General features: G+C 38.1%; 1 protein-coding gene, 1 long non-coding RNA gene and 2 pseudogenes across 21 annotated transcripts in view; 2 read left to right on the forward strand and 2 right to left on the reverse strand.

Annotated features, from left to right (window-relative positions):
* The first annotated feature begins 9,228 nt into the window (after positions 1–9,228).
* ZMYM6 (zinc finger MYM-type containing 6) overlaps positions 9,229–27,517 on the forward strand; it is a 44,832-nt gene continuing 26,543 nt past the window's right edge. For 4 of the 20 annotated variants that reach the window (XR_004521732.2, XM_033838334.2, XM_033838342.2 and 1 more), the window contains exons 1-7: positions 9,464–9,639; positions 10,424–10,590; positions 11,937–12,030; positions 20,965–21,049; positions 21,861–22,110; positions 25,249–25,423; positions 25,522–25,713. Coding sequence is in view for 19 of the 20 variants with exons in the window: in XM_033838334.2 (XP_033694225.1) it covers positions 10,514–10,590; positions 11,937–12,030; positions 20,965–21,049; positions 21,861–22,110; positions 25,249–25,423; positions 25,522–25,713 (873 nt within the window). In the remaining variant the exon portion in view is untranslated. The other 16 variants (XM_033838260.2, XM_073792220.1, XM_033838272.2 and 13 more) reach the window with 16 other exon arrangements.
* The window catches only part of LOC141276486 (uncharacterized), a 42,700-nt gene continuing 26,353 nt past the window's right edge, over positions 11,171–27,517 (reverse strand). Inside the window, exons 2-3 of the long non-coding RNA XR_012326113.1 lie at positions 25,751–25,838; positions 11,171–11,236 (exon numbers count right to left, since the gene is read on the reverse strand). This is a non-coding gene — a long non-coding RNA (uncharacterized lncRNA). The remainder of the gene's footprint in view (positions 11,237–25,750; positions 25,839–27,517) is intronic.
* Positions 12,040–18,946, forward strand: LOC109550419 (ribonuclease P protein subunit p20-like; annotated as a pseudogene).
* On the reverse strand, positions 12,351–12,729 carry LOC109550351 (small ribosomal subunit protein eS12-like; annotated as a pseudogene).

Genomic DNA, 27,517 nt, shown 5'->3' on the forward strand with positions numbered 1-27,517 from the left:
ACCAAATTCAATAGGAAAAAAATGCAATTTTAGACCAGTTGAGGTTCTGGGATCTGCGATATCAACTAATTCTTTCTTAGTTGGGATTTAAGACCTAGTTTTGATGTTCAAGGTAATTTAGACTAATTTAAAAGCCTTTTTTTAAGTAGTAAAATTTAAAAAAATATCATAAGACATAACTCTCTGTCGTCCTTATGGTTTTTAATTTTTGAAGCTTAGTGTCTATACTGGAAACTTTGTAAGCCCTAAGTTTTGCATGATCAATAGTCCCTAATCAATCATCCTGCCATTACATAACATCATTCTGCTTGAAAACTTAGGTATTTCTAACCAGTATTTTATTATAAGTAGTAGGGCCATTTAGTTGTTTTATCACCTGAGAGATGAAAGTTTGATTCACTTTTCTCATCTTTAGAATATCTGTTGAACTCTATTTTTACTTGCTTACTGTTAATCTGGTGCTGAGTAACTGCTGGACTGTCTTTTATCGGGTCATGATAATTTTATGAAATCACTAGTGCTGATGGCTCCTTCCTAGACTTGGTACTTTTAATTTTTTTTATTTTTAAAACATATTTATTTATTTGGTTGCACTGGGTCTTAGTTGCAGCAGGCGGGCTCCTTAGTTACAGCTCAAGGGCTCCTTAGTTGTGACGTGCAAACTCTTTTTTTTTTTATCTTTATTGGAGTATAATTGCTTTACAATGGTGTGTTAGTTTCTGCTTTATAACAAAGTGAATCAGTTATACATATACATATGTTCCCATATCTCTTCCCTCTTGTGTCACCCTTCCTCCCACCCTCCCTATCCCACCCCTCTAGGTGGTCACAAAGCACCAAGCTACCTCCCTGTGCTATGCGGCTGCTTCCCACTAGCTATCTATTTTACGTTTGGTAGTGTATATATGTCCATGCCACTCTCTCACTTTGTCACAGCTTACCCTTCCCCTTCCCCATATCCTCAAGTCCATTCTCTAGTAGGTCTGTGTCTTTATTCCTGTCTTACCCCTAGGTTCTTCATGACATTTTTTTTTCTTAGATTCCATATATATGTGTTAGCATACGGTATTTGTCTTTCTCTTTCTGACTTACTTCATTCTGTATGAGGGACTCTAGGTCCATTCACCTCAGTACAAATAACTCAATTTTGTTTCTTTTTATGGCTGAGTAATATTCCATTGTATATATGTGCCACATCTTCTTTATCCATTCATCTGTTGATGGACACTTAGGTTGCTTCCATGTCCTGGCTATTGTAAATAGAGCTGCAATGAACATTGTGGTACATGACTCTTTTTGAATCATGGTTTTCTCAGGGTGTATGCCCAGTAGTGGGATTGCTGGGTCATATGGTAGTTCTATTTGTAGTTTTTTAAGGAACCTCCATACTGTTCTCCATAGTGGCTGTACCAATTCACATTCCCACCAGCAGTGCAGCATGCATGTCCCCCTGACCAGGGATTGAACCCGGGCCCCCTGCATTGGGAGCGTGGAGTTTTATCCACTGTGCCACCAGGGAAGTCCCCTACTTGGTACTTTTTAAAGGTGCTTTGGCTTATTCATAAATTTTTGGTTCATTTTTACTTGCTTGTATATATATATATATATATATATATACACACACACACACACACATACATACATACATACATAGAGCATAAACATAAGTAAATTATATGTAGGTATATTTAAATCAACATACCCTTTACAGAAGAAAAAATACATGTGCATTCACACCTCTACTTGCAGATACACATATAACTCATTATTAAATGTATCATATTGTATTCATCCTTTTATTGTATTAAAGCTATTTTTCTCTTTTCAGTCTTAATATGGATGTATAACCTTTATAGATTTGAATTATTCCAATTAACCCAAATCATGATGTTTTACAATCAAATTATTACAAGTTGGTCAGAAGAAAACATAGGCATAAATCATAGCAATATTTTTTGGATGCCTCCTAAGGCAAAAGAAACAAGAGCAAAAATAAACAAATGAGACCAAATTAAACTTAAAAACTTTTGCACAGCAAAGGAATCCATTAACAGTGAGAAAACAACATACTGAATGGGAGAAAATATTTGCAAATGATATGACCGATAGGGGTTAATATTGAAAATATACAAACAGCTCATGTAACTCAGTAATAAAAAAACCCAAAAACTAAACCAACAACCTGATTAAAAAATAGGCAGAAGACCTGAATAGACATTTTTCTGAAAAATATATATCAGATGGCTGAAAGGCACATGAAGAGATACTCAACATTGCTAACAGTCAGAGAAATGCAAACCAAAACCACAATGAGATATTACCTCACACCTCTCAGAATGACTATCATCAGAAAGTCTACAAATAACAGATATTGGTGAGGATGTGAAGAAAAGGGAACCTTAGCACACTCTTGGTGGGAATGTAAATTGGTGTACCCACTATGGAAAACAGTGTGGAGGTTCCTCAACTAAAAACAGAACTACTATATGATCCAGCAATTCCAATCCTTTGGTTATATATATGAAGAAAACGAAAACACTAATTCAAAAACATACATGCACCTCAAAGTCTATAGCAGCATTATTTACAATTACCTAAGTGTCCATCAACAGATGAATGGATAAATAAAATGTGGTATATATATATACAATGGATTATTACTCAGCCATAAAAAAGAATGAAAGTCTTGGGAATTCCCTGGTGGTCTGTGGTTAGGACTCAGTGCTTTCACTGCTGGGGCCCAGTTTCGATCACTGGTGGGGGACTAAGATCCCATAAGCTGTGTGGCATGGCAAAACAAAAACAAAAACAAAAACACCTAATCAGTAGGGAAATTGAATCAGTAATAAGAAGAAAATCCTCAACAAAGAAAAGCCTAGGACCATATGTCATCACTGATGATGAAAAAAAGAATGAAATTCTACCATTTGCAATGACATAGATAGACCTAGAGGATATGATGCTTAGTGAAATAAGTCAAAGAAAGACAAATACTTTGTGTTATCACTCACATGTGGAATCTGAAAAATAAAACAAACAAATGAATACAAGAAAACAAAAACAGACTCACAGTTATAGACAACAAACTAGTGGCTACCAGTGGGGAGAGGGAATGGGAGAGAGACAAGGTAGGGGTAGGGAATTAAGAGACACAAACTGAAAAGTAAATAATTTAAAATAAAATAAAATAAAATAATTGCAAGTTGGTCAGTGAGCACATCTTTAAGCTTTGGCCTTTTAGCTCTGCCCCTGACATCCTTGAAACACTCTTGACACAACAGAATGTTCCAAAGCCATACTGATTTTTCTCCTGCCCCATAGAATCATCTATTCTGCAATGAGTTCCAGATTCTTTTGGTGGGAAAAAAACACCAGAGACCAAATTTAGGTTTCAAGGGTGTACACAAGAGTAAATGTTGGGCAAAAATATTAGAGCTGCTATTGGGCCTCTTTTAGTATTGAAAAACCTGGAAAAATATATGTATTTTAAGCTTATGGCAAATCTGTAGTCATCAAAACAACATGGTACTGACATAAGTATTGACATATAGGTCAATGGAAAAAAATTGTGAGACCAGAAATAAACCTTCACGTCAATTCATTTCCACAAGCATTCCAACATAATTCAGTGGGGGAAAGAACAGTCTTTGTAACAAATGGGTATGGGACAACTGGTATCCACATACAAAAGAGTGAAGTTGGACCCACTACCTCACACTATATACAAAATTAACTCAAAATAGATCAAGACCTAAATGTAAGAGCTAAAACTATAAAATCCTTGAAGAAGACATAGACATAAATCTCTGTGACATTGGATTAGGCAATGGTTTCTTAGATATGACACTGAAAAGCACAAGCAACAGAAGAAAATAAATTGGACATCAGTAAAATTAAAGATTCCATCAAGAGAGTAAAAATGCAACCCACAGAATGGGATAAAATCTTTGCGAATCACATATCTGATGGGGCATTGCAATAAGAATATATAAAGAACTTTTATATCTCAATAACAAAAAGACAAGCCAGTTAATGGACAAATGATCTGAATAGACATTTCTCCAAAGAAGATCAACAATTGGCCAATAAGCACATGAAAATATGCTCAACATCATTAGTCATCAGGGAAATGCAAATTAAAACCACAATGAGATACAACTCCACACCCACTAAGACAGTTATCAGCAAAAAGAGAGATAATAATAAACGTTTAGGGGATGAGAAGAAAATGAAACTCTCATACACTGCTAGAGGGAATGCAAAAAAGGTACACCACTTTGGAAAACAATCTCAAGTGGTTAAACACAGACCTACCATATAATTTAGCAATGCCATTCTTAGGTATATACCCAAGAGAAATAAAAACCTATGTCCACATAAGAACTTGCACCTGATTGTACATAGCAGCATTATTCATTACAATCAAAAGTCCATTAAATGATAAATGGATAAATAAAATATGGTAATCCATCCATATTAATTGGCAATAAGAATAAAATACTGATACATGCTGAAATGTGGATGAACCTTGAAAACATGCTAAGTGAAAGAAGTCAGTCACAAAAGACCACATGTTGTATGATTCTATTTATAAAAAATGTTTAGAATAGGCAGATCTATAGAGAAATAAAGTAGACTGGTAGTTGCCTAGGAGTTGGGAGGAAATGAGGAGTGATGGCTAATAGATACAGGGTTTCTTTTTGGGGTGATGAAAATGTTCTGATGTTGATTGTGGTAATGATCGCACAATTTTGTGAATACACAAAATCCATTGAATTGTACATTTTATTTTTATTTATTTATTTGGCTGTGCCATGTGGCACGTGGGATCTTACTTCCCCGACCAGGGATAGAACTTATGCCCCCTGTAGTGGAAGCGCAAAGTCTTAACCACTGGACTGCTAGGGAAGTCCCGAATTGTACACTTTAAATGGGTATATTGTATGGTATGTGAATTATATCTTTTTTTTGTGAATTATATCTTAATAAAGCTATTAAAATTTTTTAAAAAAGAAACCCATTCTGTGAGAGCCACTTACAAGATACGCCCAATCTATCTATTTATTTATTTATTTATTTTTGGCTGTGTTGGGTCTTCGTTTCTGTGCGAGGGCTTTCTCTAGTTGCGGCGAGCGGGGGCCACTCTTCATCGTGGTGCACGGGCCTCTCACTTTCGCGGCCTCTCTTCTTGCGGAGCACAGGCTCCAGACGTGCAGGCTCAGTAGTTGTGGCTCATGGGCCCAGTTGCCCCGCGGCATGTGGGATCTTCCCAGACCAGGGCTCGAACCCGTGTCCCCTGCATTGGCAGGTGGATTCTTAATCACTGCACCACCAGGGAAGCCCATGCCAACTCTTAGTTGCGGCATGTGGGATCTAGTTCCCTGACCCGGGATCGAACCCAGGCCCCCTACATTGGGAGCACAGAGTCTTAGCCACTGGACCACCAGGGAAGTCCCCCGCCATTTCTTATTTTGATGATATTGTGCTAGCTGGAGAGACTGTCCTGGACCCTTTATATTTTGTCTAATTTCTGCTTGAAAACAAAATAGTTCCTTCTTTAGCTTATTTCTCTTTTACAATAGCTTATCACAGATGGTTAAAATAAATCAATAGGCACTTTTAGTATTCTTTCTGGAAATCCCCTAATCTAGGTCCACAAGTTCATTAAGTACATTTTCTATCTTCTAAGTTAGTACAGGTGGCAGCACTGCCAAACATTTTGTCACTACATAACACTGGTTAGTCTTTTTCTAGCCTCCAGTAACAATTTCTTGACTGCTCTTCCAGACTCCACTAAGAGTTTCCTTGCTGTCTTTCCAGACCCTGCCTGCTGCCTGGTCCCAAAGCCAATGTTGTATGTTTTAGGTTTTAGGATTGGCAGTACTCCACTTCTAGATATTAATTCTGGAACAGATACCTATTGCTAAATAACAAAGCAGCCCAGAAGTTATTTACTTAAAACAAAAACCATTTACTTACTTGTGATTCTACAATTTGGGCTTAGTTAGGCAATTCTTCTGCCTGAGCTTGCTCATGAAGCTGCAGTCAGCTAGCAACCTGGAGGATCTAAGATGGTTCCACTCACAGGTATGGGGCCTTGGTGCTGGCCATGGGGCCACTCTTTGCATGACTTTTCATCATTCAGTAGTTTAACCCATCTAACTTTGATATGTTGTAGGAATGTTCCAAGAAAGTAAAAGCAGAAGATGTGGGACTTCCCTGGTGGCACAATGGTTAAGAATCTGCCTGCCAATGCAGGGGACACAGGTTTGAGCCCTGGTCTGGGAAGATCCCACATGCCATGGAGCAACTAAACCTGTGTGCCACAACTACTGAGCCTGCATTCTAGAGCCCACAAGCGACGACTACTGAGGCTGCGTGCCACAACTACTGAAGCCCGTGGGCCTAGAGCCTGTGCTCCACAACAAGAGAAGCCACCTCAATGAGAAGCCCGCACACTGCAACAAAGAGTAGCTCCCACTTGCTACAACTAGAGAAAGCTCATGTGCAGCAACAAAGACCCAGTGCAGCCAAAAGAAAAACCAGAAGCTGCAAGGACTATAAGGCCTATGCTTGAGAATTCACATGACATCGGTTCTGTAATACTCTATAAGTCAAGATAATTCACAAGGCCCAACCCAGAAACAAGGGGTAGGGAAATAGACTCCCTTTCTTGATGGGAGGAGTTGCAAACAATACAACATATTTAACCCCCCACAGGTGACTGCAAAAATTCTAAAGCAAATATAGTATTTAATGGTTTTATGTTGAAAGCAACATAGCAGGAAGAAGATACAGATGCCCAATGTCACTATTTCCATTTAACACATTGCTAGAGGTTTTAGCCAGCACAATAAGGCAAGAAAATTATATAAATAAAAGTCATCTGTTTGGAAAGGAAGAGATGATTTGTCATTATTCTCTACATAGTTGGAAAACTAAAAAAATTTTAAAAAATATATAGATAAACTGTTAGAATTAATAAATGAATTTAGCAATTGTGCTGGCTTCAAGACCAACATACAAAAGTCAATTGTAGTTCTACAATTGAAATGAACTATTAGAAAATGAAATTTTACCATTTAAAATGACATAAAATATCAAAGATCCAGAAAAACATCTTAAAAGGATGTTAGCTCTCTATACTTAAAAACTACAAAACAATATTAAATTACAGGCATTTAAATAAATGGAGAGATATACCATTTTCATGGATTGGAGGAGTCAACCCTATATAATGCTATCTTAGTTTCCTGGGCCTGCTGTCATAAAGTGTTACTAATAAAAATTTATTGTCTCATAGTTCGGGAGGCTTGAAGGCTAAAATCAAGGTTTCAGTAGGGCCATTCTCTCTTTGAAATCTGTATGGGAGAATCTTTCCTTACCTCTTCTAGTTTCTTGTGTTTAACACCAACCCTTGACATTCCTTGGCTTGCAGTTGCAGCACTTCAATCTCTGCCCCAATTATCAACTGGTGTTCTCCCTTCATGTGTCCATCTCTACATCTCTTCTTATAAGGACACCAGTCATACTTGATTAAGGCCAACCCTACTCCAATATGACCTTGTCTTAAATAATTACATCTGCAACAACTGTATTCCCAAATGAGGTCACATTCTGAGGGTTAGTACTTCAACATATTTTTTTGGGGGAAACAATTCAACACAGTGAATAACAAATGGCAATTCTCCAAAACAGGTCTACAGCCTTAGTGTAGTAGTAAACAAAATCCTTGCTGATTCTAAAATTTATAAGGAAAATTTTGTCACATTTGGCAAGATGATTCTAAAATGTATATAAATATGCAAAGGACCAAGAAAAGCCAAGACAGTCTTGAAGAACACAATGGGACAAAGGACTTTTTCTACCAGATATCAAGTTTTATTATAAAGCTACTACAGAAATAAAGACAGTGTGATATTTCCACAAAAAGAGACAAAAGGAATAGATTACCTAGTCTTCAAACAAACCCGCATTTATGACAACTTATATATATACAGGTGATGATAAAGAACAGTGGGGGAAAGCACAGACTTTTAAACAATAGCACTTAATCAGTTTAACATTCACATGGAAAAATGAAACCTGACTTACTTCACAGCATACAGAAGATACAATTTTAGATGGATTGTAGATCTAAATGAGAAAGACAAAGTAATAACAATTCCATAAGTCAATCAGAACCTTTGGTAGGAAAATATTTCTTGACAGGACACAAGAAACACTAAGCATAAAGGTCTTTTATGTTCATCAAAGGACACCAGAATTTATATCCATAAGAAAATGGCAGACAGTCCAATACAAAAATGAGTAAGAGACTTGAACAGGCACTTCATAAAATAGGCTATCCATATATCAAAAAACATGAAAATGGGTTCAACCTCATTAGAAATCTGGGAAATCCAAAGTAAAATCACAACGAGATACCACTATACCCCCACCAGAATGGCTAAAATTAAAAAGATGTACAGTAGTAATTACTGGCAAGGATGTGGGGCAAATGGAATTCTTATAAATGGCTGGTGGAAGTACAAACTGAAACAACCACTTTCTAAAGTTGTTTGAAATTATCCACTTAAGTTTCATATATACACAACAAGCAATTTCACTGCTAGGTATAAACCTAGCATATGTGTCACAAGAGGCAGGAATGTTCACAGCACTATTATTCCTAATGGCCGAACATTGGAAATAACTCAAATGTCCATCAGAAGTAGACAGTTAAACTGCAGCGCATTCATAAAGTGGAATACTATACAGCAGTCAAAACAAATAAACGACAGCCTCACAGATCATAGATGTATCTCCAAAACAATGTTGAGTGAAAACACATCAAATCTTGACTTTGAACAAGTTGATGTCTTCATTTACAGCTCCCAGACAAAAATTGTACCTCTTGGAGTTGTGGTGAGCATTAAGTGGAAAGATTCATATCAAGTGTTTACCAAACACTTGGCTTAATAAATATCAGCTATTATTTATTCATGTTCTCTTGGCAGGTCACCTTTCCAGACATGGGCAATAAAGAATGGTGCAGGGCACTTAACAGCGTCATCTTACGCCCCTTAGTTTCTTCCCAACCTCTTCCTCTATCTTCTCACCATTGGGTTTTGGTCTCTTTAAGAAGTCAACCATAACTGAGGAAAGAGGAATGCTGGGAAATCCACTCAGCTCAGGTCTGGAGCATAATGGGAAAGGGGGCGGAGACCAGGGTTGCGCACGCGCAGTTGTCCGGGTGTTGCGTTGCGATGGATTAGGCGGAAAAATTCCCGTAAGAGAAAATAATCTTCGTCCCAGGGTGGGGGCCTTGGGTTCTACTCCTCCTTCCCCGGTCGGTGCTCCCCGGGAGCAGGGAAGCCACCAGAAGGTGAGCGCGGCCGGTAGCAGCGGGAGGGGCCGCGTGGGGCGGGGCGGCGGCCGCGCCACGTGACGAGGCGGGCGCTGGGCGGAAGCAGCGCAGTCGGGCGTTGCGGTTTCGCTGCAGGGACACGCTGACAGGCATTTGCGGGTCGCGTTCTCTCCGAAAGATACAACGTTGCAGCGTTTGTACCCTGTGACAGGCGTGGGAATTATTGGTGGGGACGAGATTTTGGGAGCGATTACGACACGAGAGCCCATAGATTGTTGTAACTGTGGCAGGTAGTCCTAAATTCTCATCCCTCGCACTGGTTATTAAGCCAGTTGCCCATTTCCATGTCTGGCTTGCCTGTTTGGGTAAAGACAACTTTGGAGAGTTTCCTTTTTGCTTTAGGTGTACTACGTCCTGTTTAGGGGAAGGGAAGTCCGCTGAATGACTAATCTTGTTTACAAGAAGGAGATTGGGAAGCGGATCTCAGAGGGGCTCATTCCTGGGCATGGCCTTCGTGAGACCCTGCAGGTGGTCCACTTTACGTAAGGGCATACCTGTTCATTTGTGGTGGCAACTTGCGCTCTTATCTATCTTTAAGCCGAGAGTTGGGGCCCTTATGGAGGCCTCTAGTGAAGGCTGAGTTAGAGGTGGGGGTGGGGAGTTTGGTGTACCCCATTTTGAGAAATGTAAGCTGAGGTGGGCCTCCAAGTACTAATTCTCATGGACTCAGAAACAGTATTTCTGAGTCCTTTCTTCTAAGAGCTTGGTAACGTTCTCTCACGTGTTGGTCTGCCAGTCTAATTACCTCAGTAACTTTCAACGTATAAAAGACCAGAGTATTTGTCTTTAAAGCTATCAGGGAAGCGGGAGCTATTGCTGTAAGACTTTATGTGAAGGCAGCTACCAAAGAAGCAGAAGGCAGGAAGAAAGGAGAAGAGTCATGGCCCCAGAAGAGTTGTTTTTTTTCCAAATGCTTAGCCCTAAAACCTTGTGCTCAAAACAAAGCTTTTGATATAGATAAACATGAAAAAAAAAAAAAAAGCCTGAGTACCAATCCTTTATGTTGTGTTTTAGGAATCCAACTATCCATCACCAAGAAGAAATCTATTAGTTTTAGACCGGGGAATTCCTTTACCTAAAAAATTAGAATGAAAGAACCTTTGGATGGTGAATGTGGCAAAGCAATGGCACCGCAGCGGGGGCTTCTGGACAAAATTAAAGAAGAACCTGACAATGCTCAAGTAAGCATTTCATATTTATTTTAAATTTTAAAAAATGTCTTCCTTTCTACCTGGTGAATTCAAATTTTTAGTTAGTTTCTGACTTGTAAGGTAACCCAAACTGATTTTTTCCCCATTAGATGAGTAAATCACCTATTCTGCTCTTTGAATGAAAAAATATCTTGGTAACTCTATTATATTTCTTTTTGTGGGAAGAAAGTAATGTGTATTACCCTTTTTCCATTGGTACCTTTTTAAAAAGCTCTCTTGTATCTGATAGTAGTTTCCATTTATTCTGTAAGTATTTGTGGTCTACTCTATGCCAGGCTCTGGGGATCCAGGAGTGAGCAAAATCAGTTTAGTCCCTTCCTTCATAGAGCTTGCAGGTTAGTAGAGGAGATAGACATTACACAAGTAATTGATCACATGATATATATAATTACAAACTAAGACAAGTGCTGTGGAAGAAAAGCCTGAAATGGGGAATCTGACCTAGTTTTGATTGGGGGCAGGGGGCTAGAGAAGGATTTGTCAGCCGCATTATGAAGAATGAATTGACTAGGTGAAGGCATGGAGGAGAGTGTTCCAGGTAGAGTAATCTCCATACAGGAAAGCTCTGATTTGGGAAGATGCTTGGTTCTTTTGAAGGACTGCAGGACCAGTGGGCCTGGAACAGAAGAGGTGCAAAAATGGTGATAACGATGATAATGATGATCATAATAACAATACTAATAGTGATATTAATATGTCAATATGTAGAGTATATTATATCATAATAACATGATCTTATAAATACTAACTTATTACTATTAACACTTATATGTACTTAGACTGTGCCAGGCACCATTCTCACAACCATATTATTATCCCCATTTTAGAGATGAGGAAACCAGGTACAAAGAGGTCAAGCAGTTTACCACAGATCACAGCTCATAAATAGCAAAGATTGGATTCAAACCCAGGTATCAGACTTCAGAGCCTATGCTATCCTACTTCTAGGATGAGGCAGTGTAAGTAGTTTGGGGCCAGATTATGCAGAACCTTGTGGACCTTGTTACGAATTTTGGTCTTCTCCTGAGAGCTTTGGGAAGCCATTGTAGGGTTTTACTTGGGAGAATAAGATAAACATGTTTGGAAAGATCATATGGCTACCTTTTAGGGACCCAGATTGGAAATCTGTGGAGATTAGTGTGGAGAGACCAGTTAGTTGTTTTGGCAAAAAATGATTTTTTTTTCCTTCATGGACAGTTCTTTTGCTTTATACTCTAGTTATTGGCTTCATTGCATAAGCAAATCAATAATATTGAAAATATAAATAATAAAATAAGTCATAGTGATAATACTCTATTTCTCTTATTATCTCAAAGGCAGTGTCATTCCAGGACAGGGATGTCAAGTAGATGTTGTCTTGTTCATCCACTCCACGCCTTCCTAAAATGCTGTGCTGCGAAGGGTTCTGAGGTAGTGTCTACAGGATGTGGGGTGGGGGATGGTGGTATCCATGACACTTATTTTCCCTCCAGATGGTAAATTCTTTCTCTTTTTTTGCCAGAAGTAACCATTTGTTTGTCAAGTTTTGTGGGTTCTGCCTTTTAAGAATATTTTTTTTACCTTGCCCTTTCCTCCCTGTTTTATTATTTCTCATCTGGACTTTTATAACAGTTTCCTATTCATCGTCATGTCTTCAGTCACATATCTCACCAAAACTCTGTATAGTGATTTTTTTTTTTTTTTTTTTTTGAGGAACAAGAGCCAAGTTTTTAATTTGATCATTTCTTCTATTAGAAGTACTCCTTAATGACATCCTTGGCCTGAGACTCTTTGCTTAACCACCACACAACTGCAACCATCCGCTTTACAGGGATTTTCCTGTCTGTCAGTTTTACAGAGGCCTACCCATTCCCCTAGTTTCTTGTTACCATCAACCTTAATTAGGTTGATTTGTCATTCAGTACAAGGGCCTTTACCAACTTGACATAAGCTCATCAGAATTGGATGCAAGCACACAGAGATGGGATTGGCACTTGTCTAAGGCTTTGGCAGCTTTGGAATCCCACATGCTAGGCTGTCCTGGATGAGGGTGGTCTTCAGCATCTCTTGTAAAGCAGTATTAATGTCCATTACACCTCCAGTGGAAATGCTTTCCTCCACCAAGGCGGTGGGTTATGGCCACAGCAATGGGTTATGGGTGGAGCCGAATCTTGAATGCACCGGTGCCTCTACCTCCCATGCAATTCCCCAGCAACAGGGAAAGAGCACTATGGTGCTCTTTATAGATCTGATGACACTGCTCTCTTTAAAGACCCTGTCTCCTCATGAGGGATAAAACATAAACTTTTTAGTGTGGCATCCGAACTATCCATGTTTAGGCCTTTGTTTTCCTCTTCAGTGTCGTCACTCATCCTTCCCACCTTTTTTTTCTTTCTTTTTTTTTTTAACATCTTTATTGGAGTATAATTGCTTTACAGTGGTGTGTTAGTTTCTGCTGTATAACAAAGTGAATCAGCTATACATAAATATATATCCCCATAGCTCCTCCCTCTTGCATCTCCCTCCCACCCTCCCTAACCCACCCCTCTAGGTGAACACAAAGCACCGAGCTGATCTCCCTGTGCTATGTGGCTGCTTCCCGTTAGCTATCTGTTTTACATTTGGTAATGTGTATATGTCAATGCCACTCTCTCACTTCGTCCCAGCTTACCCTTCCCCCTCCCCATGTCCTCAAGTCCATTCTCTATGTCTGTGTCTTTATTCCTGTCCTACCCCTAGGTTCTTCAGAACCTTTTTTTTTTTTTTTTTTAAGATTCCATATATATGTGATAGCATACGGTATTTGTTTTTCTCTTTCTGACTTCACTCTGTATGACGGACTCTAGGTCCATCCACCTCACTACAAATAACTCAATTTCGTTTCTTTTTATGGCTGAGTAATATTCCATTGTATATATGTGCCACATCTTCTTTATCCATTCATCTGTTGATGGACACTTAGGTTGCTTCCATGTCCTGGCTATTGTAAATAGAGCTGCAATGAACATTGTGGTACATGACTCTTTTTGAATTATGGTCTTCTCAGGATATATGCCCAGTAGTGCTTCCCACCTTTTCTAATCTATGCTCCTGCAAACTATTTGCATTTCACAGGAAGGTATATTCTGTTGATTTTTATTTCCTTGCCTTTGCACATGCCATTTCTTCTGCCTGTGTATCCTAAACTGGATACTTTAGCTTGGCAAAAAGTTCCTCCTCTTTTAAGATATAGTTTAACTGTCACTCAGGTAGAATTAGCCATTCTTTCTCTGTCTTTTTTTTTAAATCATGTAGTGCTTTTACATTTATTATGGCATCTGGAGGTCAATGAATTTGGTTTCCTGGGTCTCGTCTTATTTGATCTCAGTTCCTTGCACAATGACTGGCACATGCTCAATAATCAAAATAAAAGAGGCTGTGTTTCACAGATGAGGAAACTGAGCCTGAAGGAATAAGTGACTTCACCAAGGTCTCATGGCAAAGCTGGGATACAAAACCAGTTTTTTAAAATTCCAGATCCAATATTTCTTTCATCGTACCTTGCCTGTAGTATAAAAATTTAAGAAATATTGTACTGTGAGTTAATTGAGTATTCTTTCTGTATAAAAATTGTGATAATGAAAATCCCGTTAACAGCTTACATTGTAAATTTAAGTGGATAGGGACCTACTTAGTTCCTTTTGGTTTATATTAATGCTTCAAGGTGAATAGGCTATAATTTTTCATGATTGAGAGTGTGACCTATGGTGGAAAAGCCAATTGAACAAATAGTATGTGCAATTTTTCATGTCGTATTTGAATATTGGAAAATAGACAAAAAATTGAAAAGTTGAGTATTTTATGATATACTAAGGGTCTGTTCTGGATATTAAAGCTATAGTTGAGCTCTCATTCAGTCGTTCAGTGACTTTTATTCCTGTTTATATAACCTAAAGCACTTGTTGAACACCATTGTAAGCAGTTTACATGTGACGCTTACAACCCTACGAGTTAAGTATGTTATTATTCCCACTTTACATACAAGGAAACAGAGACACAGATGGTAACTTGCTAAACTAAATGTAACACAACTAGTAAATGGGTGAGTTAGCATTTGAACCCAGGCAGTCTGGTTCAAGAGCCCAAACCCTTAACTAGGATGCTAAGCTTTGTTAGTTATTTTGTTTTCAGAGGAGCTACAAAGATGAAAAGATAGGGCCTCTGCTCTCAAGAGAATTGATAGTAAGGGGGAATAAAGGTATGGAAATGGGAGAGGTAATTATTTGCTGGGTGACTTCTCCCTGCCAGAAGGTATGCTACATATGTCTTACCTATTCTCATTTAAACTCTACAAACATAGGAGGGAAGTATCCTTACCCCATTTTACAAAGGAGGGAACTGAGGGAAGGACAGGTTAAGTAACTTACAAACTCAAAGGAAGCATCAGAACTAGAATAGGAACTTAGTTTTGACTGGCTTCAAGCATATATTCTTTCTGTTGCTTTGTGCCACTTCTATACAGATATAAAATCACAGTATTATGTAATTACTGTAATTTTAAATATTGTGTAAGGTGCATTGGGAGCACAGGGAAAGGATCCCTTATGTCTGTCTAGGGAGGAGAGGAAGGCTTCACAGGATGGGTAGCGCTTGAGTTAATAGCAATTGATGAAGAGCTTCAGACAGAGAAGAGCATGTGCCAAGTCATGGAGGGGTGAGAGAATGTGGTGTGTTTAGTGGTTGAGTATTTCACTAGTAAAGTGGGAGAAGAGAATAGATTTTAGATGTTCAGGTAGAATTGATCCAACTTAGAGATAGCAAATGAAGTATGAGGGTCAAGGAGGATCCAGGAATACTCAAGAGGTTTCTGGCTTCAGTAAGTTGAGTTTGTGACAGTACCATTTACTGAGGGGCTAGGAACAGGATTTGGGGGGAAGTAATAAGTGTTGGAATCTGTTGTGTTAAGGGGCTCGTGGGACATTCAAGTGGTAATTTGCACTGGGAGGCATTTGCCCATATGGATGTGGTATTTAGAGATGAGAGAGTTATCTACCTGTAGGTATAGTGTTGCCAGATAAAAATGTAGAATGCTCAGTTAAATTTGACTACCAAATGAACAATGAATATTTTTTCATATAAGTATGTTACATGCAATGTTTGGGACTTACTTATACTAAAGAATTATTTGTTGTTTATTTGAAATTCAAATTTAACTGGTCATTTTATATTTTTATTTGCTATATCTGATGACCCTATATAGGTGATAGTTGAAGTCATGAAGGTGGATGAGATTGTTCAGGGAACAAAAGTAGAGAAAAGAGAGTAGAGCTCAGGATAGAAAGCTGGGAACTAGATTAATTTAGTGCTTCAAAATGGCTTCAAAGTAGTCCCTCAAGCAGCAGCCTCATCATTACCTGGGAACTTGTTAAAAACGTATATTCTTGGGCCCTGCTCCAGACCTGCTGAATCAGAAATTCTGAGGCTGAAACCCAACACTCTATGTCTTAATAAGACTTTTAGGGGCTTCTGATGCCACTGAATTTGGAACCATTGACTTCAGGGGTGAATATAAGATCAATGAAGGATACTAAGAAATAGTAATGATGAATTGAAGTAATAACATAATCCGAAGACAACCAGTGGAATCATTGGCAGTGTCAGATGTATCTGAGAAGCCAAGTAAGATAAAGCCTAAAATTGTTTGTTGAATTACACAATAGTGAGATGATCGGTTATCTTAAAACACCTTCAGTTGAAGCAGTAGCCTGATTGCATTGTGTTCAGGAGGGAATCGAAGTGAGGAAGTAGAGAAAGAATGGAATACTTTTTCTCTAAGTTCGGTTGTAAAGGGAGAGAGAAGAGAGGGCAGTAGTTCCTTAGGGAATAGGTTCCTTGTAAGCCGAAGGGAAGAAACCTATATGGAGGTTGTGAAAGGAACAAAGGCAAGAATGACTGAGACTGTCTTGAGGATCTCCACATTTGCTGCCCATGCTGAACTTTTGCTGAACTCTCTAACATAAAACTGCTGAATAGTTGCTGAGTTGCCAAAAGGAAAGAACAATGCTGAGAACTGGACTCTTTCTGGACTAAGGAAACCATACCTTTCCCTAGTAATGGATGAGACGTGCTTGATAACCCAATCGTATGAACAGAACAGTTTTATCGTCCAATCCAAATTCTTGGTAAACAGCTTGTGTAAGCCTGTGTGAGCTTCCTCCTTTTCCCCATAAAAACCTCCACCCATTTTCCTCCACTGGGACACTATTCTGGGTTCTTCCGGAATCTGTGATCCCTGAATTACAATTCTAAGAACCTAAATAAACTACCTTTTTGCCTCTTTACAGTTCATGCTGCTTTTAGTTGACAAGATAGAGAGAGGCTGAGGATACACAAAATCAGTATGAAGTGCTGTAAGAAGGGAGAGGGAAAGAGATCCTGAACATAAGCGCTGTTTTAGTCATGACTGAGAAGGTTGCCTTTTCCTGTAAGGTTCAAGGACAGTTTGCTGATCAATTTGTAGGCATGGTGTGGGGGGGGGGGGAATCAGAATGTTGCAGGAATTCTTACTTAGCTGCTTCTATTTTCTTGGTGAAATAGAAACATTACTGAGCAGGAAGAATGTGGGGTTGGGACTTATGAGTGATGGAGGTGTGGAACAGTTTACTTTATGAAGTAAAAGAAACTGACTAGGGAAATGTAACAGGCATATTAGAAAAATACTAGAGATTGAATTGATGGTAAGACAATTTTTTATTGAGTCTTAAGTGTTCTTTTTGGTAAGTTGAAGGAGGTGTATATAGGTACTTTAACTTCCTCTTCTTTTTGCAAGTGCCAATAAGTAAATACTGTTATTTGAGTATAATGTTTAAGAACATTTGAATTGAATGAACTTGAATGTCCACTTTGAATTGAACTAACTTAGATTCATTCATTCAACAAATATTTATTCAATGTCATAATTATGAAAAGAGTAAGAGCTAGCATTTTTGTTCTTAAATCATGTTTAACTTCTGGCTAACTGCAAGACATCACACTACACACTTTATTTGTATTAAATCATTTATCCCCCATAAATCTAGTCCAGTGGGTTAGGTAATATTATCTTTATAGATAAGGAAGTTGAAACTGAGAAAGATTAAATAACTTGTTTAAGAACCGGGATCACTAGTGTTCTGGCATTCCTGCGGCATACCCCTTTCCTTTTCTCCCCTTCTTGGGGCCTTGGGGTCATGGGCAGCATTCTGTGTTCTGGCTGGTTGGCGCAATGCTTGAGTGGCCTGGCAGGGGAGTGGGCCACATGCGCGTGGAGGACACTGTGGACCGGAGGGAGGCACACAGCATGGCTGAAAATCGAGAGCCCCGCGGGGCCATCGAGGCTGAGCTGGACCCGGTTTAGTACACCCTGTGGAAGCGGCTTCCCCACTGCCTGCACCGGAAGCCCAATGACATTTCTGTCAACATGAAGACTGAGGTTAAGGCCCAGCTGGCCCACTGCCAGAAACTGCTGGACGGACGGGCATGGGGTCAGAACTCATGCACTGAGATCTACATGCACTGGCCATCAACTGCACCATCAACATTGCCCTACAGCTTCAGGCTGGCAGCTTCAGGTTCCGGCAGGTGGTGCCAGTACCTCCACTGTGGAGCTTGTCGTTGAACTGGAACCAGAGACTTACACGTGAGCGCTGCTGACCCAGATCTACAACAACTCAGCCATCCACATCTGTGTCTTCAGGGTCGCACCCAAGTAATTGAAATGAGGCTGTCCTGTCTTATCCACCCACTGCATACAGCTAGGCTCAGATGTGGCTCTACTGAGTACTGTCATGGACCTTCTACCAGAGGCATGTAGGAAAAAGCCTGTCCTCCTTGCAGCCCCGAGGACTGTGAATTCAGAGGGCGAATATTGTCTTTTGTTGGGCCCAAGCAGTGGGTCTTTCTGAATCTTTGTGTGCTGTAACCATTGTCCTGTACAGTCAAACGTATCAAGTTGTGTTGGTGCCCGGGCACCCCACTGCAAAAAAAAAAAAAAAAAAAAACCAGGACCACACCTGTTTCTGTCTGCTCCCGGAACCCACAGTCTTCTTTGTTATGTTGACTGTGCTGGGTGTTGAATGTACAGAGGTGGAAAAACAGATATGGTCCCTGTCCCTAGTGGACATGGTCCTTTTGGTCTAGTGTATGTGTGGGGGAGGAGGAGGGGTGTTAGACATTAAACAGATTATCACCCAAATAAATATGATATGATGTATTATGACAAGTGCTGTGAGTGAAAGGAGATGGGAGAAGCTACAACAGGGGAACTTAATTTCCATTGGGGACCAGAGTTTGAATTCATTATAGTAATTATGTTATATTGTATTTGTACATTTAGGAGGGAGACAGCATGGATTTTGAAACAGAGAGACCTGGGTTTGATTCCCATCTGTGCACTTAGTATCTTTGTGACCTTGGACAAGTTGATGAACATCTCTAAGCCTCACTTTCCTCATCCATAAAGAAGGTTCAATAATTCTTACCTTATAGGCAGCAGTTTGTTTGGTGCCATAACGTACATCATGGGAAGTGGTAAATTAATGCAGTGGTTCTTAATCTTTGGCATTTAATATTCCAAAGAAATTCCAAAGTAACTTTGGGAACCGATAAATTTGTCATTTATTTTGCTAAGTACAGGGAGATTAAAAATACAACTACCATTTATTATCACCATTGTTTCAAAAAACTTTGAGGGCGGGCTTCCCTGGTGGCGCAGTGGTTGAGAGTCCACCTGCCGATGCAGGGGACATGGGTTTGTGCCCCGGTCTGGGAAGATCCCACATGCCGCAGAGCGGCTAGGCCCGTGAGCCATGGCCGTTGAGCCTGCACATCCGGAGCCTGTGCTCTGCAATGGGAGAGGCCACAACAGTGAGAGGCCTGCGTACCGCAAAAAAAAAAACCCAAAAAACTTTAAGGGCTTCCCTGGTGGCGCAGTGGTTAAGAATCCGCCTGCCAGTGCAGGCCACACGGGTTCGAGCCCTGGTCCGGGAAGATCCCACATGCCATGAAGCAGCTAAGCCCGTGCACCACAATTACTGAGCCTGCGCTCTAGAGCCCGCGAACCACAACTACTGAAGCCCGCATGCCACAACTACTGAGCCCATGCACCACAACTACGGAGCCCGCGAGCCACAACTACTGAAGCCCACGCGCCTAGAGCCCGTGCTCTGTAACAAGAGAAGCCACCGCAATGAGAAGGCTGCGCACTGCAACGAAGAGGAGCCTCCACTCGCCACAACTAGAGAAAGCCTGTGCACAGCAACGAAGACCCAACGCAGTCACAAATAAAATAAATAAAATACTATAACTAAAAAAAAAAAGAACACTGTCATTTAAAAAAATAAATAAACTTTATTTGAAATATGTAAGGCTGTTTTAACAACCCACCCCCCCCCCCCGCCGCTCCAAAATGTAGGGTAGTTCTGATCTCAGAATAAAGGGCACTCTTTTTCAAGTTAGGTATATGTATTTTAATTTCTTTCATGATTACGTGTTATTTTAAAGCATTTTGAAGAATACATTAAAGGTAAACCTGATTTAGGCTGTGTTGATTTTTTGTGTAATGAGCAGATTGCATTGAAACTCGTGTCTTCTGACATTAAGAGATATGCCACTTGCAAATCTGTTGGCTAAAATTACTAATTTGATCCAAACTCTAAATCATTCAGATTTAATTTCATTTATTGCTCCGTTATAAACACAGCCTATAAAAGGGGTAGTGCTCAGCATTGAAATAGCTGTGTATTACTCCCATATAACAAGATTACATTTGAGAAGTAGATATAACTATCATAAAAGATTCTTCAGTTCTAAAGATCCTTTTTGTAAAGATTAAATCTAGGGCTTCCCTAGTGGTGCAGTGGTTAAGAATCCGCCTGCCAATGCAGGGTACACAGGTTTGAGCCCTGGTCTGGGAAGATCACACATGCTGCGGAGCAACTAAGCCTGTGCACCACAACTGCTGAGCCTGTGCTCTACAGCCCGCGAGCCACAACTACTGAGCCTGTGTGCTACAACTACTGAAGCCTGTGCACCTAGAGCCTGTGCTCTGCAACAAGAGAAGCCATCTCAATGAGAAGCCTGCCCACCGCAACGAAGAGTAGCCAATGCTCGCCGCAACTAGAAAAAGCCTGCGTGCAGCAACGAAGACCCAATGCAGCCAAAAAAAAAGAAAGAAAAAGATTAAATCTAGTCTAATAACTTGTAAATTTTGACTTTTGAGGTATTTGAAGGTGATTACGACTATAATGTAGAAGAGATGAATATGACAGTTATTTTTTTGTTTGAATTTCTAGTTTCCTCAGTACTAACACTGTATTCATTTCTCTGTCTCTTCTTTTTTTCTTTAAGGAATATGTACATGCTTCAAAGCCGAAAACTCAAGAAAGTGAACTGAAAATTAGTGCTGTCTTTTCAGTCAGTGACAGTCCTCTTGGTAAGAAACAGAACTGTAAGTTAGTTAGAATCAGTATTTGTTATATTCTGACCAGTAGAATTGAGGGAAAGTACCTCATGTAAGTCTTTTTCTTCCTTTAGACAAAGCAGTGCTTTTCAAACTGGCTAGCTGGTCTTGACCAGTATTTTAAAAAGTGGAATATAATTACAGTTGGTCCTTGAACAACATGGGTTTGAACTACGCAGTTCCACTTACAGGTGATTTTTTTCAATAAATATAGTACCTGTATTTTTATTCTACAGATCTGTAAATTAACTAAGTGTGGGGACATTTTTATGTTCTATTGGAGATCACAATATGTGGAATCAGAAGAACTAGGGTTTGAGTCCTGATTCTATCCAGACTGTTTCAGCTTCCTGCCCTTGGATGAGTCATTTATCAATTCTTTTGTTTTTGAGACAGAGATAGCAGGACACAGATTTTTGACTGCGTGGGGTCGGCACCCCTAACCTCTGAGTTGTTTAAGGGTCAACTGTATATCAGAGTGTGGTGCATATAGTAAGGAAGCATATTATTTCATGAAACTACTGTTTCAGTTATTAAATTTTATATACATATACACACACATGCACATACAGATGTATGTGTGTGTCTCTTGGGTTATAATGTGAAATGTAGTTCTAACATGTGTCATGGTTCAAAAGTTTGAAGCTGCCTGTTTTAGAGTGGTTATTGCCTCAATATTGGATTTCAAGACTGAGGGAATTTGTCCTAAAAAATAGAGAATGTGTATATGTTCATGTTGATGTGAAAACAGTTTTTGTTGTTTTTTCTTATTTTGTTTTTATAGCCCAACAGTTGACCCCAGGCTTTCAGCTCTCTCTTGCATCATCTGGCCCAAATATATCGCTTCCTTCAGTTCCAGCCGTAGCTATTCAGGTTTTTTGTTCTGGTTGCAAAAAAATGCTTTATAAGGGGCAAACTGCATTTCATAAGACAGGATCTACTCAGCTCTTTTGCTCCACAAGGTGCATCATCGGATATTCTTCACCTGTCTGTCTACCACCTCCTCCCAAGAAAACCTGTGCAAACTGCTCAAAGTATGAAATTCTTAATTATATCCCTTACTTTTTAAGTGTTTTTAGTTCAAATATGCTATTGCTATTTTAAATCTCTTTAGCTCATTTCCCTGGAAATACTTTTTAGCTAATTGAGAAGTTTGCAAATTCTAAAGTTTTGTAAAGTTAAATAAGTGACTTGATGTAAAAAAGTATTGTTTAGACCAGTTTTCCTATCTTTCAATTAGAAAGAAATAAATTATTTGTGAGAAACTATAGGACCACTCCTATATTGTACGTCTACTGTAATTGTAGACAACAATACTCAAAATTGTTATCGTGAATGTTATTGAAGTATAGAATGAAATAATATCACCCGTATAATAGTATATGAAAGTTATTTAATTCTTTAGAAGGTAAATGGCCACAAAAATAATGCATTTATTCCTGAAAAGTCCTTGTGAGCTTTTGTTGGGGGTCATTGTTACTTTATAATAATGCATAGATGCAGAGAGAGGAAGAAATAGCAATGAAGTTATATAAACTTCTTTCTCTGCCTCAGTAAGTTTGAAGAATTTGGCACGTTTTACCTATTTGTGTGGTAGTGCAATTCTAGGAATACAGTGTGTTGTCAGTAGTCACTAATGTAGAGCAAGGAAAGTTAAGAGCTTGGTTTTAGATTGTAGCTCTATCACTTACCAGCTATATGACCTTGGGTCAGATATTTAACCTTTCTAAGCCTTAGTTTCTTCATTGGTAAATAATATCTACTTCCTCAGGTTTTAATGAGACAGTGTTGGCACAGGACCTAGCACATAGCAAATGCTTAATAAGTGGGATCCTATTATTTTTAATAATAAATTTGGTATTATGTATATTTAACATAATTTATAGGTCTCTATTTTGTCTTTGGCGATATATGATAGTTTCTTTATCTGCTTGGTGTGTTGGCCTTAGGTATCTAAAAGTAGATCCTGTTAAAATGGAAATCCCCGACTAAAAGCAAAGAGGCATTTTAAAACATTTTACTTAAATATTCAAATTTAGTTTTGTTCCAAAATGCCCCTCTAATACCTTACTTTAACTCTTTTATGTCATTCTCATGAAACTGATCTGGAAGAGTAAATTTAGTTTTTTGTTTTTAGATATTCAATCTCAACATATCAAATATCAAAAGGAAATTAATTAAATTTTAAAGAACATAACACCGCCTATACATCCAAATACATATTCTCTTAAAAGTAGAGACTCTTGTCATTGGCTTTTTACCACAATGCTGTTGTTATTCAAAATTTTTTTTTGTCTCTTGATTTTGCATTGCCTTCAGAGGCTGTGAAACATTCCTTTAGACTAAGTTAGGTGATAAATCTATCTTTCAAGCTGGGGTTTGATTTTTGCACATTGCCAAAAGTTACTTGATGTCTTACCAGCTGACTAGTGTAGATGATTAAACTGAGTCATACTGTTAAACATGGTCTCTGACTATAAAATTAAAAAGTTGTGCTTAGAGTTCTTATAACTTAAAAGAGAAATTAGAAAAAATGTTTGAGCCATGTTGTTGGGAGAGGTATGGTTTCTCTAAGGTGAATGTTAAGAGGAAACATATATTTGGATGTATAAAGTTTAGAATGCATTTATATTTATGTGCACAGATTTTCATTAAAAAGTCATTCTCATTGGTTTACTTATATATATATAGCACTGGCAGATTTACATTATTAAATAAAATTCTTAATTGCTTTCATTTTAGTAGAAAAATTACTTTTCAAAATTAATACTTCATCTGCATGTAGGCATATCCACTTGGTTTCCAAGATTCACTGTCATATTAGTAAGGCTAGGTGAGTTTTAGAACATTAAAGTAGTGCTCTATTGCTGTTCTTTTATATTTTTAATTTTTTTTTATTTTGGCTGTGTGGTGCGGCATGCAGGATCTTAGCATGCGGGATCTTAGTTCCCTGACCAGGGATCAAACCTGAGCCCCCTGCATTGGGAGCACGGAGTCTTAACCACTGGACCACCAGGGGAGTCCCTGTTGCTGTTGTTATTCTTTTGTAGTTTACCATGGAGTTCTGTATAATAAAGGTACAGGATGGAAGGCAGAATAGTGGAATGATGAAGTCCATGGACTGTAGAATCAGACTGCCTCGATTTGTATTCTGGCTTCACTGCTTACCAGCTGAATGACTTTGGCAAGTCATTATTTAACCTTTCTGATTTGGTGTCCTAATAATACTTACCTTACAGAGTTTTTTGATAATTAAATTGGATAATTTGAGTAAAGAGACCAGTGTGTGGCACATAGAAATTACCCAGTACATTATTGTAGTACATAATATTATTGCCATTAATTTTCTTTACTGTGTGGTCATTAATTAGAAACTAGTGTTTCTAATTAATGACTATTTCCTTCAGTTTTTATACTTGTCAGAAGAATGGCAATAACTTAGTCTCTGTTTTTACTGGCAGTGCTTATTGTAACAATTAGCTCTTACAGAATAACTCTACAAGTCTCATAGAACAACTCAGTTATTTGTATCCTTTTTGTTTCATTCTTGTTTCCATCTGTCCTCTGATACCAAGCCTTAATAGTGCTTTTGTCTGTCATTTGTTTCTTTGGTCTCTTCAGTTATAGTGAAGATTTATATACCATGCTAATTTTTAATGCTAATCTTTGGTAGTTCATCTGTTTCCCAAATCTTACATTTAAATAAAAAGTTTTTTCATTCCTTATTTCATTCATGTTTCTACTCTTGGCAGCTACTGGGTAGTAAGAGGACAAGTGTTTTGTGGTCTGGAGTTGTGGGATGGCCACTTGTTCTGTTGGCTCCAGTGGATGAAAGTTGGTTGGAGCTGGAAGCCTCAATGTTTTTTTCATGAGCATCTGGCTAGATATATTTTAAATGTAGCTCTCCTTCAACACATCTATGAATTCAGTATTATAAACTCTGTTTTATACATGAGGAAATTGAGACAGTAATTGCCTCACTCATTGTCACTCAGATGATAAGTAATAGAACTAATCATCAAACCCAGTTTCCCAGATGCCTTTTCCAGGGCTACCCATTTACTACTATACAATAGCTGCCCTTAGTAAATGTAGTTATTTTAGCTCACAAAGAGGAAGAAATTACAATTACGAAGAACACATTTCATTTTGCCTTTGTTATTTATTTTTAGAGACATTTTAAATCCAAAGGATGTGATCACAACCCGATTTGAAAATTCCTCTCCTAGCAAGGATTTCTGCAGCCAATCATGCCTTTCTTCTTATGAGCTAAAGAAAAAACCTGTTGTTACCATATATACCAATAGCATTTCAACTAGGTGCAGTATGTGCCAGAAGAATGCTGATGTAAGTTGAATTTCACCTTTATTGGGATTCTCTTCACAGATTAGATGTTTTTAACTGGCTTTGCTTATTTTGTATCTGTATGTGTTTTTATTTCCTAGATTCGATTTGAAGTTAAATATCAAAATGTGGTACATGGTCTTTGTAGTGATGCCTGTTTTTCAAAATTTCATTCTACCAACAACCTTACCATGAACTGTTGTGAGAACTGTGGAAGCTATTGCTATAGTAGCTCTGGTCCTTGCCAGTCCCAGAAGGTTTTTAGTTCAACAAGTATCACAGCATATAAACAGGTATGAATATCAGTCTGTTGTGTACAGTTGGGCTTACCCCTTCTGAGATGGCTGCACAGGGATGAAGTGCAGCGTAAAAGAGTGAGCTCTTCCCATCAGTTGATCTTGGTGTGTGATTTCCCCTCCTGAAAAATGGGATAGATTCTGATGCTGTAAGGGTTGATTTGACAGTGAGATGATATAGGTGAACTAGGTCATTTTTTAGGGTTTCCTTCATGGCCAAGAATTCACAAATATAATTTCATGATTTGCTATGAGTCTGAAATATTCTGTGACATACTGATAGTGAAGAAAACCCCATATTATTGTGAATAAACTATGACCAAGAGTTAAAAGATGATATAATCAGCAAATATAAAACATCTTTTTCCTTTTAGAAAATATATATTTTAAATGTGTTTTGGAATGAATTGTAATTATTCTGGCAACATTGCCTTATTAGAATACTGTAGCTTTTTTGTTTTCTTTTTTCTATTTTCCAACTGCCTTTTTAAAATTTTAGCTAATTTTTATTTATTAGTTTCGTTACTAAATATATTAATTTGTGTCAGTTTAATTATTGCTGAATAATATGGGGTCTTTAAAAAGTTATTTTTTAAACAGGTATAAATGATAATTAAAAGTTTTTTTCAGTTAGGATGTTTGGTTTATTTTTAATTCCTTTGAGCAGTTGGTAATAGATGTTCATCTTTGGAAAGTATCTCTTTTCTAGAAACTTAGCCACTTTTTGCAGTCTGGCTACTACTTTCACAAGAATAAAATCCATGTTTTATATATATGTGTGTGTGTATATATATATACATATATATATGTATTCCAAAAATCATTTCCATTCCTGATTTTGTTACTGGTATTATACCCTATCAACTGCATGAATGATGTTCGTCTTTTACCAGGAAGATTATGTATTGTAACTTTGCAATTTATATTTTCCTACCTTTTACTTCCCTATTTAATTCATTACTAAAAGACCTTATATTGTGTCAGTGACAGGGTAGCAGTTAGGAGCTTGGACTTAGGAGCCAGATGAAGTAAGTTTAGTCTCCTACTTTATTGTTTATTTGTTAATTTAAAGTTTGTTTAAATTAAAAATATATATATAATTTTTTTAAAGTATCTCACTATGTTATTGAAAGGATTTTATGGTACAGTGTATGTAAATTGCTTAGTGTGGGGCCTGCTCATGGTAAACACTCAGTAAGTAATAACATTGGTAATTTATATAAATGGTAGCATTATTATTGTTGTTGTTTCTTAAAACATGAATAACCTTACAGGCAAATTTTATTATGAAACTCAGCTTGAACTACAGGTAGTTCTGTAGAATCTCCTAATATACATTAAACATCTTTTCTATCTCCTGATAAAGAGTCTTCCTAGTTAAGTAACCTTCAAGGTGGTAGACTCTATCCTAGATTGATGTCCAGGTCTGTCCTGAGGGTGGTCCTTCGGTTCATGGATTACTTGGTCCTCTCTGATTATTTGTGATGAGAGAAGTATGTTATGACTAATTAGTTATTACTTTTAATGTGTTTTGTTGTTGCTAATATAGATGAGTAGTTACTAATATTTTTCAGTTTACATTTTACAGGCATACCTCAGAAATATTGTGGGTTTGGTTCTAGACCACTGCGATAAAGCAAGATTATATGTATCAATTCTTATATACACATACACACGAATATAATTTATATATATACATATTATATATATAATTGATATATATTCTTGGTTGAAAGAGGTATGTTTCTGGTCTATGTGGGTCCTTTCAAAAAGTAAAGAGCTAATCCTTAAATAATTCTAA

This window comes from Tursiops truncatus, chromosome 1 (assembly GCF_011762595.2).
Source record: "Tursiops truncatus isolate mTurTru1 chromosome 1, mTurTru1.mat.Y, whole genome shotgun sequence".
NCBI lineage: Eukaryota > Metazoa > Chordata > Mammalia > Artiodactyla > Delphinidae > Tursiops > Tursiops truncatus.